The sequence below is a fragment of the Hyperolius riggenbachi genome, chromosome 10 (genome assembly GCF_040937935.1).
Source record: "Hyperolius riggenbachi isolate aHypRig1 chromosome 10, aHypRig1.pri, whole genome shotgun sequence".
NCBI lineage: Eukaryota > Metazoa > Chordata > Amphibia > Anura > Hyperoliidae > Hyperolius > Hyperolius riggenbachi.
In genome coordinates this window covers 11,449,716-11,466,612 of record NC_090655.1, presented here as the reverse complement: position 1 = coordinate 11,466,612, position 16,897 = coordinate 11,449,716, and the positions used below count along the sequence as shown (strand labels likewise).

Here is a 16,897-nt window from a genome sequence, read left to right as displayed (position 1 = left end):
AAACATAATATAACATAACATAAAACTGTGATATATCTAAAGGGGCCCACACACTGAGCCAATTAGCGGCCGATCGATCGAAGATCTAGGTCGATCTGTTGAGATTGTTTATCATTTTGCATTAGACTTAATGGAAATCTAATGGCAAAAAAATGCCATCAGATCGATTTTCAATCGATTTCATACTGAAATCTATTGGAAATCTGTTCCTAGTAAAAAAATGTCCCTAAACACATCAGATAGATCAGAAATGTATCTGATGATCTATCTGCTGCTAATCTAACGAGTGTATGGCCACCTTAAGGCATACTGAACAACTGTTTCTGGACTTGTGCTTTAATGGAAAATTTTTGTCATCTTGCTAAACTCCCTTTTTAGGTAGGATGAAGGAAGACGAGTGTCCTAACAGTACAGAAAAGGTCTTCCATATTTTAGCATTTGCCTACTCGGGAACCGGACTTTGGTTTTTCTTCACTGGAATTCTAGTGATCTACCTACTGACATTCCTTGGAAACATGACTATTATTACCTTGGTCAGTTTGGTTCCCCATCTACAGACCCCAATGTATTACTTCTTGGCTAATCTTGCTTTTACGGATGTTGCAAGTGTTTCTTCCATCCTCCCAAAGCTGTTGACTATACTCCAAACACAGGACAACCAGATGTCTTTAGCAGCCTGTTTGACACAGATCTACATCTTCTCAATGACAATCACTTATGGAACTTTAGTGCTGGCCTCTATGTCCTACGATCGTTTTGTAGCCATCTGTAAACCGTTGCAATATTACACCCTGATGAGGAAGGAAATATGCATCTCAGTGTCTGCCTTCTCCTTAGTAATATGTAAGATTAATGCAGCAGTGAACGTTATAATTGTCTTTACATTATCCTTCTGCCTAACACAGAACATTGATCATTTCTATTGTGACCCAAAAACGTTGTATGGCATTACCTCCAGCAATGGAGAAACCATGACTTTAGTGTTGGTGGTTCAAGATCAACTTTTTGGATCTGTGACTTTCTTGCTTGTTGTCACCTCTTATGTGTTCATCATCTTGACCATATCCAAAATTCAGTCCTCCAAGGGGAGACTCAAAGCCTTCTCCAGCTGTGGCTCCCACCTCACCACCGTCATGTTATTTTATTGTCCAGGCATAGTCCTGTATACCAAACCAGAGTCCAAACATAGTAAGGAGATGGACAAGTTGATGTCCTTAATCTTTATGGCCGTAGTTCCGATGCTAAACCCCTTTGTCTACACTCTGAGGAACAAGGACATTTTTAAAGCTGTACAACATATAACAAGAACATAAAATGATACATTTAAAAAAATAGGCAACCAGCACAGAATGCTTAAGCACTTGAGGACCACAGGCTTATACCCCCTAGTGACCAGGCCATTTTTTACAATTCAGTGCCGTACAACTTAGCACCAGGGGCGTCGCAATAGGGGGTGCAGAAGTTGCGACCGCATCAGGGCCCTTGGGCTAGAGGGGCCCCAAGGGGCCCTCGCTCAACTGCAGTATTAGCTCTCTATTGGTCTTGTGCTCCGCCTCCTAATAATCACTTCTATAGATACTTTGAAAGGTGATAATCATTAAACTCTTCCCCATTCCCTTCTTGCACTGTAGTTGCCATTGGCGGGTTGTGGTGAGCCGTAACTATTGTTATGTATAGAGTGCTTGGGGGGGCCCATTGTAAAACTTGCATCGGGGCCCACAGCTCCTTAGCTACCCCACTGCTTAGCACACACACAAATCTGCCCTTTTCTGCTCACCAACAGAACTTTCTGGTGGTGGGATCGGATTGCTGCTGCAATGTCTATTTATTTTTTTTATAAAAATTGCTTTTTTTAAAAATATGTATCCCTCCCCCCGAGATCCAATCACTGCGAACGCCTCTCATAGGCATCAGCCTATGAGAGCAATCGCTTTGTAAGAGACTCCAGTGGACAGGGCTGTCCCCAGCACAGCGCTGCGCTAGATCGCAGCGTTGTGCAAAGAAAAAAACGCTGTTTCTGTTTCTAACAGCCAGCCGCAATTACGGGCTGACAGGCTAATGTCGGAACGGAGCTCCATCGCTCAGCAAGGATGCGCGCTCTATCCCCGCTAATATCCGGTTACAGGACCTGATCCTGTAGCTGCCACCCTCCCACCAGCAATCGGCATTAGGCGGTCGAGAGGAGGTTAAAGGGAACTTGAAGTGAAAGGAATATAGAATCTGCCATCTTCCTTCTCTAAGAAACAAGGCCAGTTGCCTGACTTTTGGTTGATTCCACTGGCTGGCTGCATGCTTGTTACAGGAGTGTGACTCAAAAATAACTAAAGCCTAGCAATATTCAGGGCCGGATTTAGGCCAAACCACCTAGGCCATGGCCTAGGGCACCACAGGAGCAAGGGCACCAAAGCAGCGAACTGAACTTATGCTGTATTTACAAACTTGCAAATGCTGCAATGCAGGTAGATCAGGCTAGTGTCGGACTGCGGTACTCTGCTGCTAGCTGCCACCTTGCTTTCTGTGCACATTTGCATTGTGGCCGGCGGCTTTCGACTTGGGCAGCATTGGAGACAGAGGGGAAGAGGAAGCTTTGGCACTGGAGAGGAGCTGAGAAGTGAGTGACACTGATGGCTGCTGCAGTGTGAAGGTGAGCTGGCTACCTATACTGAAGGAGGGTGGGAAGAGGAGGGATTAAGGGAGTAATCTGGCTGCCTATACTGGAGGGAAACGGGGGAGGGGTCATCTGGCTGCCTATACTGGAGGGTAACGGGGAGGGGTCATCTGGCTACCTATACTGGAGGGAAGGGGGAGGGGTCATCTGGCTACCTGTACTGGAGGAAAGGGGGAGGGGTCATCTGGCTACCCAGGGCCGGGCCGAGGTATAGGCTGGAGAGACTCCAGCCTCAGGGCGCAATGTAGGAGGGGGCGCAGAATTCATTCAGCGGTCATTCCTAATTGTGTTTGAAGCAGAAAGAAATAAGAAAAAGGGATACATGGCAGTGACTGCAAGCCAGATAACTAGATATTAACCACTTTACCCCCGCGCGTACGTATTTCTCCGCCCCTTTTTCCATCCTTTAAAAACCAGGGACGGAGAAACACGTACTTTCCGCGTTCCCGACGCTGCCCGCGCTCCCGCTCGTAAACACGCCGTCCGCCGCTAGTAAACACGCCGCCGCCCGCTCGCCCAGAGATCAATGAACGGGAAAATCCATTCCCGTTCGTTGATCTAAGCCCCGCAATGATCAGCTGCTCTCCTATGGGCAGCGCGATCATTGTGAGAAAAAACTCACGTGTCCAGCCTCCTTATTCTTCCTCCAAGCTTCCAGAAGGAAGCTTGGAGGTCGCATTAAAACAAAAAGTTACTGTGGCCATCTTGTGGCCAAATAGTAAACTACACCCTACACATTTTTCACATACAAATAAATGACTTTTACACATAAAATTAACTCATTACCTCCCACACTCCCCATTTTTTTTTTTTTGTAATTAAAAAAAAATTAAAAAATTTACAATTAAAAAAAATACATAAATAGTTACCTTAGGGACTGAACTTTTTAAATATTTATGTCAAGAGGGTATAACACTGTTACTTTATAAACTATGGGCTTGTAATTAGGGATGGACGCAAAACTGAAAAAAATGCACCTTTATTTCCAAATAAAATATTGGCGCCAAACATTGTGATAGGGACATAATTTAAATGGTTTTATAACCGGGACAAAAGGGCAAATACGTTTCATGGGTTTTAATTACAGTAGCATGCATTATTTAAAAACTATAATGGCCGAAAACTGAAAAATAATTATTTTTTTCCCCACATTTTTCCTATTTTCCCATTAAAACACATTTAGAAAAAAATAATTCTTGGCATAATGTCCCACCTAAAGAAAGCCTAATTGGTGGCGAAAAAAACAAGATATAGTTCATTTCATTGCGATAAGTAATAATAAAGTTATAGACGAATGAATGGAAGGAGCGCTGAAAGGTGAAAATTGCTCTGGTGCTCAGGGGGTAAAACCCCTCAGTGGTGAAGTGGTTAAGGTGTTTGGGAGGTTGTGGGCCCTGTGGCCCTCTTAGTGTAATAGCAATCAGTGTGTGATGGCTGGGGTGGGAGGGATGGAGGGGCGCACTTTAGTGTCTCAGCCTTGGGTGCTGAAGGACCTTGTCCCGGCTCTGCCTGCTACTTTCTTCTTTCCTCCATGCCTAGCCCATGTCCTTTTATCCTTTGTACAGATTTCGGGATATTAAGCTCATTGGCCAAGCCTTCATATTGAATTTGTGTGTATTTATACTTATCAATCAGGCCACATCTAAATCATCTCTTGTTCAAGCAAAATAAGAGCATTTTGTCTAATCTTTCTTGGTGATGAGTGAAACTTTCCATCCATTTATCTAAATTAGTTGAATGTTTAAAACAAACGCTAAACCAGGTAATGTCCTTCCTAATGTATAGTGCCAAAACTGTATCTCATACTCCAGATGTGGCCTAACAAGCGATTCATACAGAGGGAGGAGTATATTAGCACCTTGTACTTTTCATTTCTCCTTTAATATTTTCCTGAATTTGATATGCTTTTGCCACTGCAGACTGGCATTGAAAATAGGCTTGAAGGCCGGAAGCAAGAGGGATGTAGAGGCTGTCATATTTGTTTCATTTTAAATAATACTAGTTGCCTGGTGTTCTGCTGAGCTTTCATGCGTCAGTAGTGTCTAAATCACACATCTGAAGCAAGCATGCAATAAATCTAGGGATGGTCCTAGTCAGTCAACTTTGCTACGCTGGAACTACGCATAGTTTTACGCAATTACGCTTCGCCAAACTACGGCTTTCGAAATCAAAGACAGTGGGAACCTATCATTATGGAGGGTGGAGAGGGGGGTGGGGACAGTGTAAAGATTAAGGAGGTTGGTAAAAATTCAAGTAGCCAATTTCATGTAAACAAAATTGGTAAATGTGGTGGTAAAAATACAAAGTGCATGGTAACCAATGCTCGGAGACTTGCAAATAAAATAGACGAACTAGAGTTCATTCTGAATGACAAAGGCTATGACATTGTGGGAATAGCCGAGACATGGATGGATGAAAGCCATGACTGGATAGCTAATTTAAAAGGATACAATGTGTTTAGGAGGGATAGAACAGGGAAAAAAGGTGGAGGGGTTTGTCTCTTTGTTAAGAATTCTCTTACAGCTGTCCTCAACGATGAGATGGAGGAAGATTGCGAAGATGTGGAGTCCGTTTGGGTAAATATTCATGGTGGAAATAAAAGTTGCCAATTGCTTATTGGGGTATGCTACAGGCCACCTCTTATTAATGAAGCTGCAGAACTGCGATTACTACAGCAGATTGAAAAAGCTGCAGGTAAAAATGAGGTCATAATTATGGGCGACTTCAACTTTCCAGACATTGACTGGAGTATTGAGGCTACCCATTCTGGTAAAAGCAGCAGATTTCTGGCAGCACTACAGGACAATTACTTGACTCAAATGGTAACTGAACCAACTAGGGGGAATGCGTTACTGGATCTGATCATTTCTAATAGACCAGATAATGTATCAAATGTGCAGGTTCAAGAACATTTGGGAAATAGTGATCACAACATGATAACGTTTGAGCTGGTGACTGATAGGCCACGGGGCAGCGGGACCACTAAAACTATGAACTTTAGAAAAGCAAAGTTCACTCAAATTAGGCAGGCACTAAGTTTGGTGAACTGGGATAATGTACTACAAGGGGAAGACACTGAAGGGAAATGGCAAGCTTTTAAACTTATACTCAATCAATACTGTAGTATGTATATCCCATATGAAAACAAAAGGTCTAGGAATAAAAAAAGGCCTCTATGGATGAATAGAAAGGTTAAAGATAAAATGAAGAGGAAAAAGAATGCCTATAAGGTCTTAAAACAGGAGGGGGCTGCACTAAGCAATTATAAGGAGTGCAATAAAAATTGTAAAAAAGAAATTAGGCAGGCAAAGATTGAAGCTGAAAAACAAATCGCTAAGGATATCAAATCTAACCCAAAAAAGTTTTACAAGTACATTAACTCTAAAAAAAGAAAGGTTGACTGTATAGGACTCCTAAAGGATGAGGATGGGAACTCAATGGTGGATGACCAAGGTAAGGCAGAGTTATTAAATGCTTTCTTTGCTTCTGTCTTCACAAAAGAAACAGCACTGTTGCAAACTACAGAGGCGGAAGAGTCTCAATCTTCTAACTGTAATATTAAATACTTAACGCAGGAAGAAGTGAAGGCAAGACTAAATAAATTAAAAATAGACAAGGCACCTGGCCCGGATGGCATGCATCCTCGGGTCCTAAGGGAATTAAGTTCAGTTATAGATAAACCCCTTTATCTTATCTTTTGTGACTCTCTTGCAACTGGCAGAGTCCCAGTGGATTGGCGTACAGCCCACGTTTTCCCATTATTTAAGAAGGGCAAAAAATCTGATCCAGGAAATTATAGACCTGTAAGTTTAACATCAGTTGTATGCAAACTATTTGAGGGGTTACTAAGAGATACTATACATGACTTCATAGTAGAAAATAATCTTATTTCTCAGCATCAACATGGGTTTACTAAAGACAGGTCCTGTTTGACTAACATGCTCAGCTTTTATGAGGTAGTGAATGCTAATATGGATATTGGGAATGCTGTAGATGTGATATACTTGGACTTTGCAAAGGCCTTCGACACTGTTCCCCACAAAAGTCTGGTGCAAAAGTTGAGGATGCAAGGACTGGGGAAGAGTCTGTGTTCATGGATAGGGAACTGGCTAATGGACAGAAAACAAAGAGTTGTGGTCAATGGATCATACTCAAAATGGGAGACTGTTAGCAGTGGGGTCCCACAGGGGTCTGTTCTGGGTCCAGTGCTCTTCAATTTATTTATTAATGACCTAGTAGATGCAGTAGTGAGCAATGTTGCTATTTTTGCAGATGATACAAAATTGTGCAGAATCATTAACTCTCAGGAAGATAGTGTCATATTGCAACAGGATCTGGATAGGATGGCTATATGGGCACACACATGGCAGATGAAATTCAATGTTGACAAATGTAAGGTCATGCATTTTGGACGTACTAATGGTCTAGCACCATACAAAATAAATGGGATACAGTTGGGGACATCAAACTTGGAGAAGGACTTAGGAGTACTTATTGACAACAAGTTAAATAATCGTACTCAATGCCAAGCAGCTGCAGCTAAAGCTAACAAAATTTTGGGATGCATTAAAAGGGAAATAAAAACTCGAGATGCTAGCATAATATTGCCCCTGTTTAACTCTCTAGTAAGGCCACATCTGGAATATGGAATTCAGTTCTGGGCACCACATTACAAAAAAGATATTGCAGTTTTAGAGCAGGTGCAGAGACGAGCAACAAAATTGATGCGTGGGATGGAAGGTCTCACTTATCGAGAAAGGTTAGATAAACTGGGTTTATTTAGTCTAGAGAAAAGACGCCTTAGAGGGGATCTAATTAACATGTATAAATACATCAGAGGGCAATATAATACCTTGGCGGATGAGCTTTTTGTCCCTAGGCCTTCTCAAAGGACTAGAGGACATGATCTGCGCATGGAGGAAAAATGTTTTAGCCATTTATTTAGGAAAGGGTTCTTTACAGTAAGAGTGATTAAGATGTGGAATGCATTGCCACAGGAAGTCGTTATGGCAAACTCTATACCTGCATTTAAAGGGGGCTTAGATGCTTTCCTTGCGTTGAAAGACATCCATGGCTACAATTACTAGGTAATGCCTAATGATGTTGATCCAGGGATTTTATCTGATTGCCATCTGGAGTCGGGAAGGAATTTTTCCCTTTAGGGGCTAATTGGACCATGCCTTGTAAGGGTTTTTTTCGCCTTCCTCTGGATCAACAGGGATATGTGAGGGAGCAGGCTGGTGTTGTACTTTATACTGGTTGAACTCGATGGACGTATGTCTTTTTTCAACCAAAATAACTATGTAACTATGTAACTTCGTATGTATTTCGTAGACTATGCGTTAAAATACACAATTACGTGTAGTGCGAAGCGTAGTATATGTGGATGCTTATACCCGCATGCAGAACATTTTACGCATGAATTCCTCTTTAATTGCTTATACTGGGAACTCTTCTATGAGTACACTCCCCTTTCCAACGCGTAAATTTGTAGGCATTAAATCGCACGTGGAAAATTAGCCGCGAGTAACGCATTCGTATTCACTATGCATACACTACGCATAGTGGACGTAAACTACACGCAGCGGTACTTCGCTACGCGTAAATTCGGAAGCGTAGTTTTGAAACTTCACCTACGATGTGTAGATGCGAACTACGATGCGTAAATTCCCACTGGCGTGGTTTCTGCTCATTCCTGAACAAATCCAGTCAAACCTCAGTCAAACACCTGATCTGCATGCTTGTTCAGGGTCTATGGCTAAAAGTATCAGAGGCACAGGATCAGCGAGGTAAAAACAAGTTCCATCAGACACTGCAGTAGATTTAAATTTATTCAATTTCCAAGCATAGTGTGAACCACAACATGTAGACTTTCTGTATTCAAAGGTAGTTGCATAAGTCACAGGCAAACAACTGGTGCAAGAGTGACAAAGTTGATATTTCTGGATAAGATAGCTGTCCTACTACAGGATCTTCTCAAAAAATTAGCATATTGTGATAAAGTTCATTATTTTCTGTAATGTACTGATAAACATTAGACTTTCATATATTTTAGATTCAAATACACACAACTGAAGTAGTTCAAGCCTTTTATTGTTTTATTATTGATGATTTTGGCATACAGCTCATGAAAACCCAAATTTCCTATCTCAAAAAATTAGCATATTTCATTCGACCAATAAAAGAAAAGTGTTTTTAAAACAAAAAAAGTCAACCTTCAAATAATTATGTTCAGTTATGCACTCAATACTTGGTCGGGAATCCTTTTGTATAAATGACTGCTTCAATGCGGCGTGGCATGGAGGCAATCAGCCTGTGGCACTGCTCAGGTGTTATGGAGGCCCAGGATGCTTCGATAGCGGCCTTAAGCTCATCCAGAGTGTTGGGTCTTGCGTCTCTCAACTTTCTCTTTACAATATCCCACAGATGCTCTATGGGGTTCAGGTCAGGAGAGTTGGTAGGCCAATTGAGCACAGTAATACCATGGTCAGTAAACCATTTACCAGTGGTTTTGGCACTGTGAACAGGTGCCAGGTCATGCTGAAAAATGAAATCTTCATCTCCACAAAGCTTTTCAGCAGATGGAAGCATGAAGTGCTCCAAAATCTCCTGATAGCTAGCTGCATTCACCCTGCCCTTGATAAAACAGTGGACCAACACCAGCAGCTGACATGGCACCCCAGACCATCACTGACTGTGGGTACTTGACACTGGACTTCAGGCATTTTGGCATTTCCCTCTCCCCAGTCTTCCTCCAGACTCTGGCACCTTGATTTCCGAATGACATGTAAAAGTTGCTTTAATCCGAAAAAAGTACTTTGGACCACTGAGCAACAGTCCAGTGCTGCTTCTCTGTAGCCCAGGTCAGGCGCTTCTGCCGCTGTTTCTGGTTCAAAAGTGGGTTCATGCTTCCATCTGCTGAAAAGCTTTATGGAGATGAAGATTTCATTTTTCAGCACAACCTGGCACCTGCTCACAGTGCCAAAACCACTGGTAAATGGTTTACTGACCATGGTATTACTGTGCTCAATTAGCCTGCCAACTCTCCTGACCTGAACCCCATAGAGAATCTGTGGGATATTGTGAAGAGAAAGTTGAGAGACACAAGACCCAACACTCTGGATGAGCTTAAGGCCGCTATCGAAGCATCCTGGGCCTCCATAACACCTGAGCAGTGCCACAGGCTGATTGCCTCCATGCCACGCCGCATTGAAGCAGTCATTTCTGCAAAAGGATTCCCGACCAAGTATTGAGTGCATAACTGAACATAATTATTTGAAGGTTGACTTTTTTTGTTTTAAAAACACTTTTCTTTTATTGGTCGGATGAAATATGCTAATTTTTTGAGATAGGAAATTTGGGTTTTCATGAGCTGTATGCCAAAATCATCAATATTAAAACAATAAAAGGCTTGAACTACTTCAGTTGTGTGTATTTGAATCTAAAATATATGAAAGTCTAATGTTTATCAGTACATTACAGAAAATAACGAACTTTATCACAATATGCTAATTTTTTGAGAAGCTCCTGTATATCAGAGGTGGGTAGCGGTGGGTGCAGGGCAAAAACGGGTAGCCTAACAGCCATTTCGCACGGCAGTGCTTCTTCCAAGGCTGATCAACCTTCCAAGGCTGATAAAAGGAAATAAATATGGCAGCTTCCATGTTCTTCTCACAGCAGGTGTCCCTTAACTTATCAAGTAGTATTCCTAAGTCCTTACCCCAGTCTGTCTGATGTTCTCAGTTGTAACCTATTTAAGGTGGCCACACACGATACGATAAAATGATCTGATTTTACAGCAATTCAATAAAAACGACTAAAAAAAATCTGATCGGATTTTCCATTTTTTTTTTCGATTTTAATCGAACTGGAATGCCAGATATTTTTCTTCAATCTTTCTAAAGATTGTATGGTGTGTGTTAGATTGTCAATTTATTAATATACACACCCTAGCAATTTTCTCAGATTTTTCAATCATTTTTATCATAATTGGGGACAAAATTGAACATACATGTGTGATACATTGGTCATATTTTTGAAATTTTACAATCAGTCAGAAAAATTTATTGCAATTCTTAAATTGAACAGATAATTTAAAACTTGTATGGTGTGTGGCCACCTTTAGTGTATATGGTTTTATGCAATTGACATGTCCATGATTCATGACCTTGCATTGATCAACATTATATTTCATTGTACTATACGTATTGCAGCCTACATAGCCATGCTGCCAAGATCCTCCTGTAGTATGTAGTTATCCTGTTAATGATTCTGAATCCTTTTGCATTATCTGCAAATATGGTGACATCTCTTTTTATTTAACCCTCTAGGTCAATAATAAATACATTGAAGAGACTTGGGACCTAGCATTGGCCCTTGCGGGGGCTGATAATAGTTTTCTATTGTAAGTACCATGTTTCCCCTAAAGTATGACCTCCCCTGAGAATAAAAGCTAGCAGGAATTTCAAGAATGCTTGAAATGTAAGACATCCTCCAAATTTAAGCCCCAGCTAGGCAGCATCCCACATGACACCACCAAGTCATGCTCTATACAAAGCCTGGATACAGGAGAGTAGAGATGTAGCGAACGGTTCACCGGTGAACGGTTGCAGGCGAACATTGGGGGTTCGCGTTCGCCTGCGCCAGGTGAACTTTTCCGGAAGTTCGATTCGCCCCATAATGCACTATGAGGGTCAACTTTGACCCTCTGCATCACAGTCAGCAGGCACATTGTAGCCATTCAGGCTACAGTAAGCCCTGGAGCCCCACCCCCCCTTATATAAGGCAGGGTCCGGCGGCCATTACACTCACTCGTGCGCCTGCTAGTGAGAGGAAAGGGACAGCTGCTGCATACTTGTTCTTCTAGGTTCTATGTGTGGAGTAGCACTCACTGGTAAGCCACCCAATAAGGAATGGTAGGTGTGCTGGAGAAAGAACCCGGACACCACAGGATCCAATAGTATCAAATCGTAATAATCCGCACCACCTTCAAGCATGTATCTTCATTTATTGGTAGAAAAAGACAAACATATTAAAAAGAACTGCAAGGCAAGACAGTCCGCTGTTTCGGGCTACCTGCCCATCTTCAAGTTGCCCAGTTCTGATTAAAACATACATCAACTGCACACATATATACAGATAACACCCAATCACAGAAGGTACACAAATTAGAGGACCTGATGGGGAACTGATCATTTACATATCCTAACCACACCTACAAGGTATGCAAATTAGAGGACCTGATGGGGAACTGATCATTTGCATATGCTGACCACACCTACAAGGCCACAAAATAAGCTGATTGGCTGGAAGAAAATTTCAAATTCCCAGCACTACAAAAGTACAATAATGATTGTTATCAGTATCACCCATCACAATCACAAATGATCAATATGGACTCACATATCCATTAGCGTATGGATACACGATCCCACAAGCACGAGCGGGTGTCAAGAATAAGAATAGATATAGATAATCCCACTACCAGGGGATGATAGGAAAGGTCTGCCACCCAATAGGAAAATCCAGGGGCGTGCATCAAACACAATATGTAAAAGCGCAATATGTAAAAAAGCGCAATATGTAAAAAAGCGCCAGCCTATTAGCGTGCTAACGGCAATGAGATGTCATAAAAACGTCACAAAAACGTCAAAAAAAGCCAAACATCTAGAGAGCTTCTGTATGAGACGGAATCGCGTATCCAGGAGGAATTCCGTAATCAGGAGGAATTCCGTAAAAACAATAGGAATTCCGTAAAAACAATGCCGCCAATTCCGTAACCAGGAGGAATTCCGTAACTGCATAGCAATATATTCCGTATAGGGCGAAATTACGTACCCAGGCGGAATCACCTAGCTACGCCGCCGCTATCTCCCGTATAAGACGGAACTCAATCCCGTACAACATGGCGTTACAAAAGCAAAACCCGCCGGCTAAAAACTAAATGGCCAGGATACAACCTACAGATAATAAAAAGGGCGACATGTCACCTAGAGCATAAAAATCTATGGAAAAAAGCAGTCCATAATGAAAAGATTGTATATGTACACTTTCCTGCAAAAACCACTGGAGGCAGACTCATTTCCTGCACAAATTAGAGGATTTAGATAAAAATTATTCTTGAGAGAATTGAGAAGAAATTCTTTAAAAAATTACTCACCCGCTCGTGCTTTTGGTCAACACAATGTATTCTACCCTCCCTGTGGAAAAAACATATAAACTCACCATAAATAAAGGTTACATGAATAGATACAAAGGCAATATATATATACATCAATGAGCAAACTGATTACCAATCAAGTTCAAGGTCATAATCCCTATTGAGACTAGTATTAACTGTATCTAGCTCCCTAATCCATTTGGATTCAATTTTTGACAATTTAGAGTGTCGATTGCCACCCCTATTGTCCACTCCAATTCCATCAATAACACAGACTCTCAACTGACTAACGTTATGGCCATAACGGGTGAAATGTTCAGAAACAGATTGTTCCATATTCTTCTTTTTAATGGCAGATTTATGTGAAGCAACTCTATCCTTTAATCTTTGTGTTGTCTGCCCCACATAACCCTTACCGCAGGGGCATTTAAGTAAGTAAATGACCCAACTAGAGTCACATGTATATCTATCATGGATATTGTATCTCTTACCACTAGTGGGATGGAAAAAATAATCACCCTTAATCAAGCTATTGCATATATGGCAGTTCAAGCAAGGAAAAGTGCCACATTGCCTAGGTCTACCCCTCCTCCTCGAGATGTCTGAATGTACCAAATTGGTGCGCAATGAGGGAGCGCGTTTGTAACAAAACATGGGAGAACGCTGGAATTCCCTAATATAGGGGAGTGAATCGGTTAGTATATGAGCAAATTGATTCCATCTTGTCCCAAGCAGAAGGAGGTGCTACCTTTCTTAAAAAGATGGACTCCAAGCTTATCAAACGTGAACATGAGATGGTGAAGAGGAGATGGGTCACTATGGATCGACATGCTAAGACCCTGGTGGAGTATCACAGGGCGAAATTCACAAAAGAAAAAAGGCAGCCTGACAAGCACCACACCATGCCAAGGTATATAATTATATAAAGGGTATAACTTTATTTAAACATCAAAGGATAAAAACATATAAAAACAAAACCATGAGTCTGGGGTCCCAGATGAATAAAGTAAATTTATGCACCAGCACTAGCAATACAAAACAGGATAATGGCACAGTGCATATATGGTTTACAAATTGACAAAGACTCTCATCAGTGCCAGATGATGACCGTAATGAACAACAATAATTCGATGTTCCAAGATATTGTATATAAAAAATATGTGAACAATAGATTGTACTGTGCAAAATAGCAAAGAGGTAGTAGATATAACAATCAATAATACAAGGTAAAGTGATACGTGCAACAGTGAAAAAGATATATATATGTATACAAATGTGTACATAAGTATATAACAAATGTATGCACCTGTGCAAAATAGACAATACAATGGTAAACTCCTGTGAGGGAAACAGAGATGAATCAATAATGAATGCGCCAAGGTGGCGTGGTATAACACAAAAGTGCAGAGGAACAACGAGATACTCACAAATGAATCGCACAAGAGAGAGAAACGGGAACCCCCAGACTCAGGGAACACCTTAGTGCACCTCGCGGGAAAACGCCCGCTTCTGAGGAGGCTAGTGAAATGAGCGTGTGATCTGCCCTATAACCTAACGGGGAAGGAAGTGACGTAGTCGCGAAAAAGAGCCCCAGACATGACGCGGCCGCGTCAAGACGCCGGGTACGCTGGGTTGCCAAGGCAACCCAGACGCAGCGGCGCTGTCAAGAAGAGCCGAATGCCGAGGAAGTGAAACTGGGGCATGCGCGTAATAGGTGGCATACATAAAAGGGCAGAGAAAGAGATGTATAAATAAAGATAAAAGAAATAAGTAAATAAATAAACAATACAATAGGAAGCACTAGAAGATATGAGCATATATACACATAGATCATTCTACTTTATTAAGTCATAGGGGTGGCGACACTGACACACCATGGTGAACACAAACAGCTACTAGAAAGACTGTCCATAAAATATATATGTGGATCAAATCATGCATCTTCAGTCCCAAAGCTCCTTCAATCTTCCATGCGTATATAAGGGCCCATCATCCTAGGAGGGTTGCAAGGAAAAAATAAGATGAAAAAGAGAGGAGAAAAGGGGAGAAAAAAATATATAAATCATTAAATTGGCAATGCAAAACTCCTGAAAATTTGGCAAATATAAACAATTGTATCTCTGCATCTATGGAGCCTCATAGGCAGCCGAAAGGCTACCAGAGAGGAAAAATGAAAGGAACAAACAGAAACCAGAGAGGGTACATGCCCAATGCCCAGATGGAAAAAGGTGTGTATACATGTGTATATGCGGGGAAGCCCGCACATACGTATACACACATGTGAGTAGACGTAATACAGGTGAAGATGGAAAAACACCAAGGCATAAAGAACAAGAAACTACATCTAAAAATGGCACCATAAAGAAACGCAGCAAAGGGTGATCCCAAGATAACGGACACCTATAAAGTAAGAAAAAGACGCAGAACAAGATATTATTAGAGACCAAAAGAAGCAGAACAAGATATAGAACAAGATATTATTAGAAACCAAAAGCCCACATGAAGGAGGGAGCGAGCGTGGATATCCAACATGTGCGGCGCACAACCCAGCATATAAATACATGGAAATTTGTGCGCTCACAGGACGTGGGACATATCCCCATCAAGAGTATGCACAATATATATATGCATATACTCATATTTATAGATAGAACAAGGGGTCAAAAGGGGCTCAATAAGCGAATCAATGGAGAAAACTACTAAACGAAAAATCTTCGTTTAGGCCCCCAGGTGCTTGTGTGCCCATTTCAAAGATCCACCTCGCTTCTGCTCTGAGTAAAGATTGGGTAATATCTCCTCCTCGTACGGGGACAAAAATCCTTTGTAGGCCAGTAACTTTCCAACCGACTGTACTACTGTCATGGTGTAGGAGGGCATGTGAGGCCACAGGAGTAATCTGTTTACCCTCCAAGTGATCTTTAGCTGAAAGCCTAATAGTCGAGAAGTGTTTCTGTATACGTAGTTTCAACATATTTTTGGTTTGGCCGATGTATTTAAGGCCACAAGGGCATTCTAATAAATAGATAACACCAGGTGTGAGACAGTTGATAAATTGTTTTATATTAAAGTATCTCGTATGCGAGGCATTCCATACTTGTTTGGTGGGAGTCATTGTTGGACAGATGTTACAACTGTTGCAAGGATAGCTGCCTTTTACTTTGACTTTACTTTTACAAATCCATGGTGTTTCGATGGGGGCCAAGTGTGCCCCCTCAATCGCTAACCTTTTTTTAGGTTGGTGGGAAAGGGAACTAGTGTGGTCCTCACAAATGAAAGCGCATCATGATAACATCTTGGGCTATTTTAGATATGTGGATGACATACTGATATTATGGAATGGGAGTATGGAGAAGGCTCAAACATTTATCTCTGAACTAAATAACAATGACCATAACATCTTTTTGACGGCTTATTATTCTCGAAATGAGGTTAATTTTTTGGACTTGAAAATAACATTAAATGAGCAGGGTGTCATTTACACCTCATTGTATCGCAAGGAAACGGCTGTTAACAGCCTTTTACATTTTGACTCTTTCCATACAGATGCATTGAAACGTAACATTCCGGTTGGCCAATTTCTTCGCTTGAGACGAAATTGCACAAATCCATCCGATTTTGAGAGAGAGGCAGAGCAATTATCACAACGCTTCCAGAAGAGAGGATATCCCAAGAGCTCCATTAAAAGGGCATTATCCAGAGCAAGATCCAGCAAAAGAGTGGATTTACTGCAGCCCAAGGTAAAGAAAAAAGAGGAACTAGTTAGGTTCTGTACGATGTACAATAACCGATGGACCCAGATACGCAGTATCTTAAATAATCATTGGGCAATAATCCGCAGTGACCCAATAATGAGCGAATACACCACAGAACATGCTTCACTCACTGCAAGGAGAGCCCCCACCCTAAGAAATATAGTCTGCAGGAGCCATTATAGTAAGCAACAAAAATGTACAGTCAAAGTAAAAGGCAGCTATCCTTGCAACAGTTGTAACATCTGTCCAACAATGACTCCCACCAAACAAGTATGGAATGCCTCGCATACGAGATACTTTAATATAAAACAATTTATC

General features: G+C 41.5%; 1 protein-coding gene across 1 annotated transcript; it reads left to right on the top strand.

Annotated features, from left to right (window-relative positions):
- The first annotated feature begins 383 nt into the window (after window positions 1–383).
- LOC137535925 (olfactory receptor 1E16-like) lies at window positions 384–1,313 on the top strand. Its single transcript, XM_068257814.1, has one exon. It carries the CDS (start codon window positions 384–386, stop codon window positions 1,311–1,313), a length of 930 nt encoding a protein of 309 aa, XP_068113915.1.
- The last annotated feature ends 15,584 nt before the right edge of the window (window positions 1,314–16,897 follow it).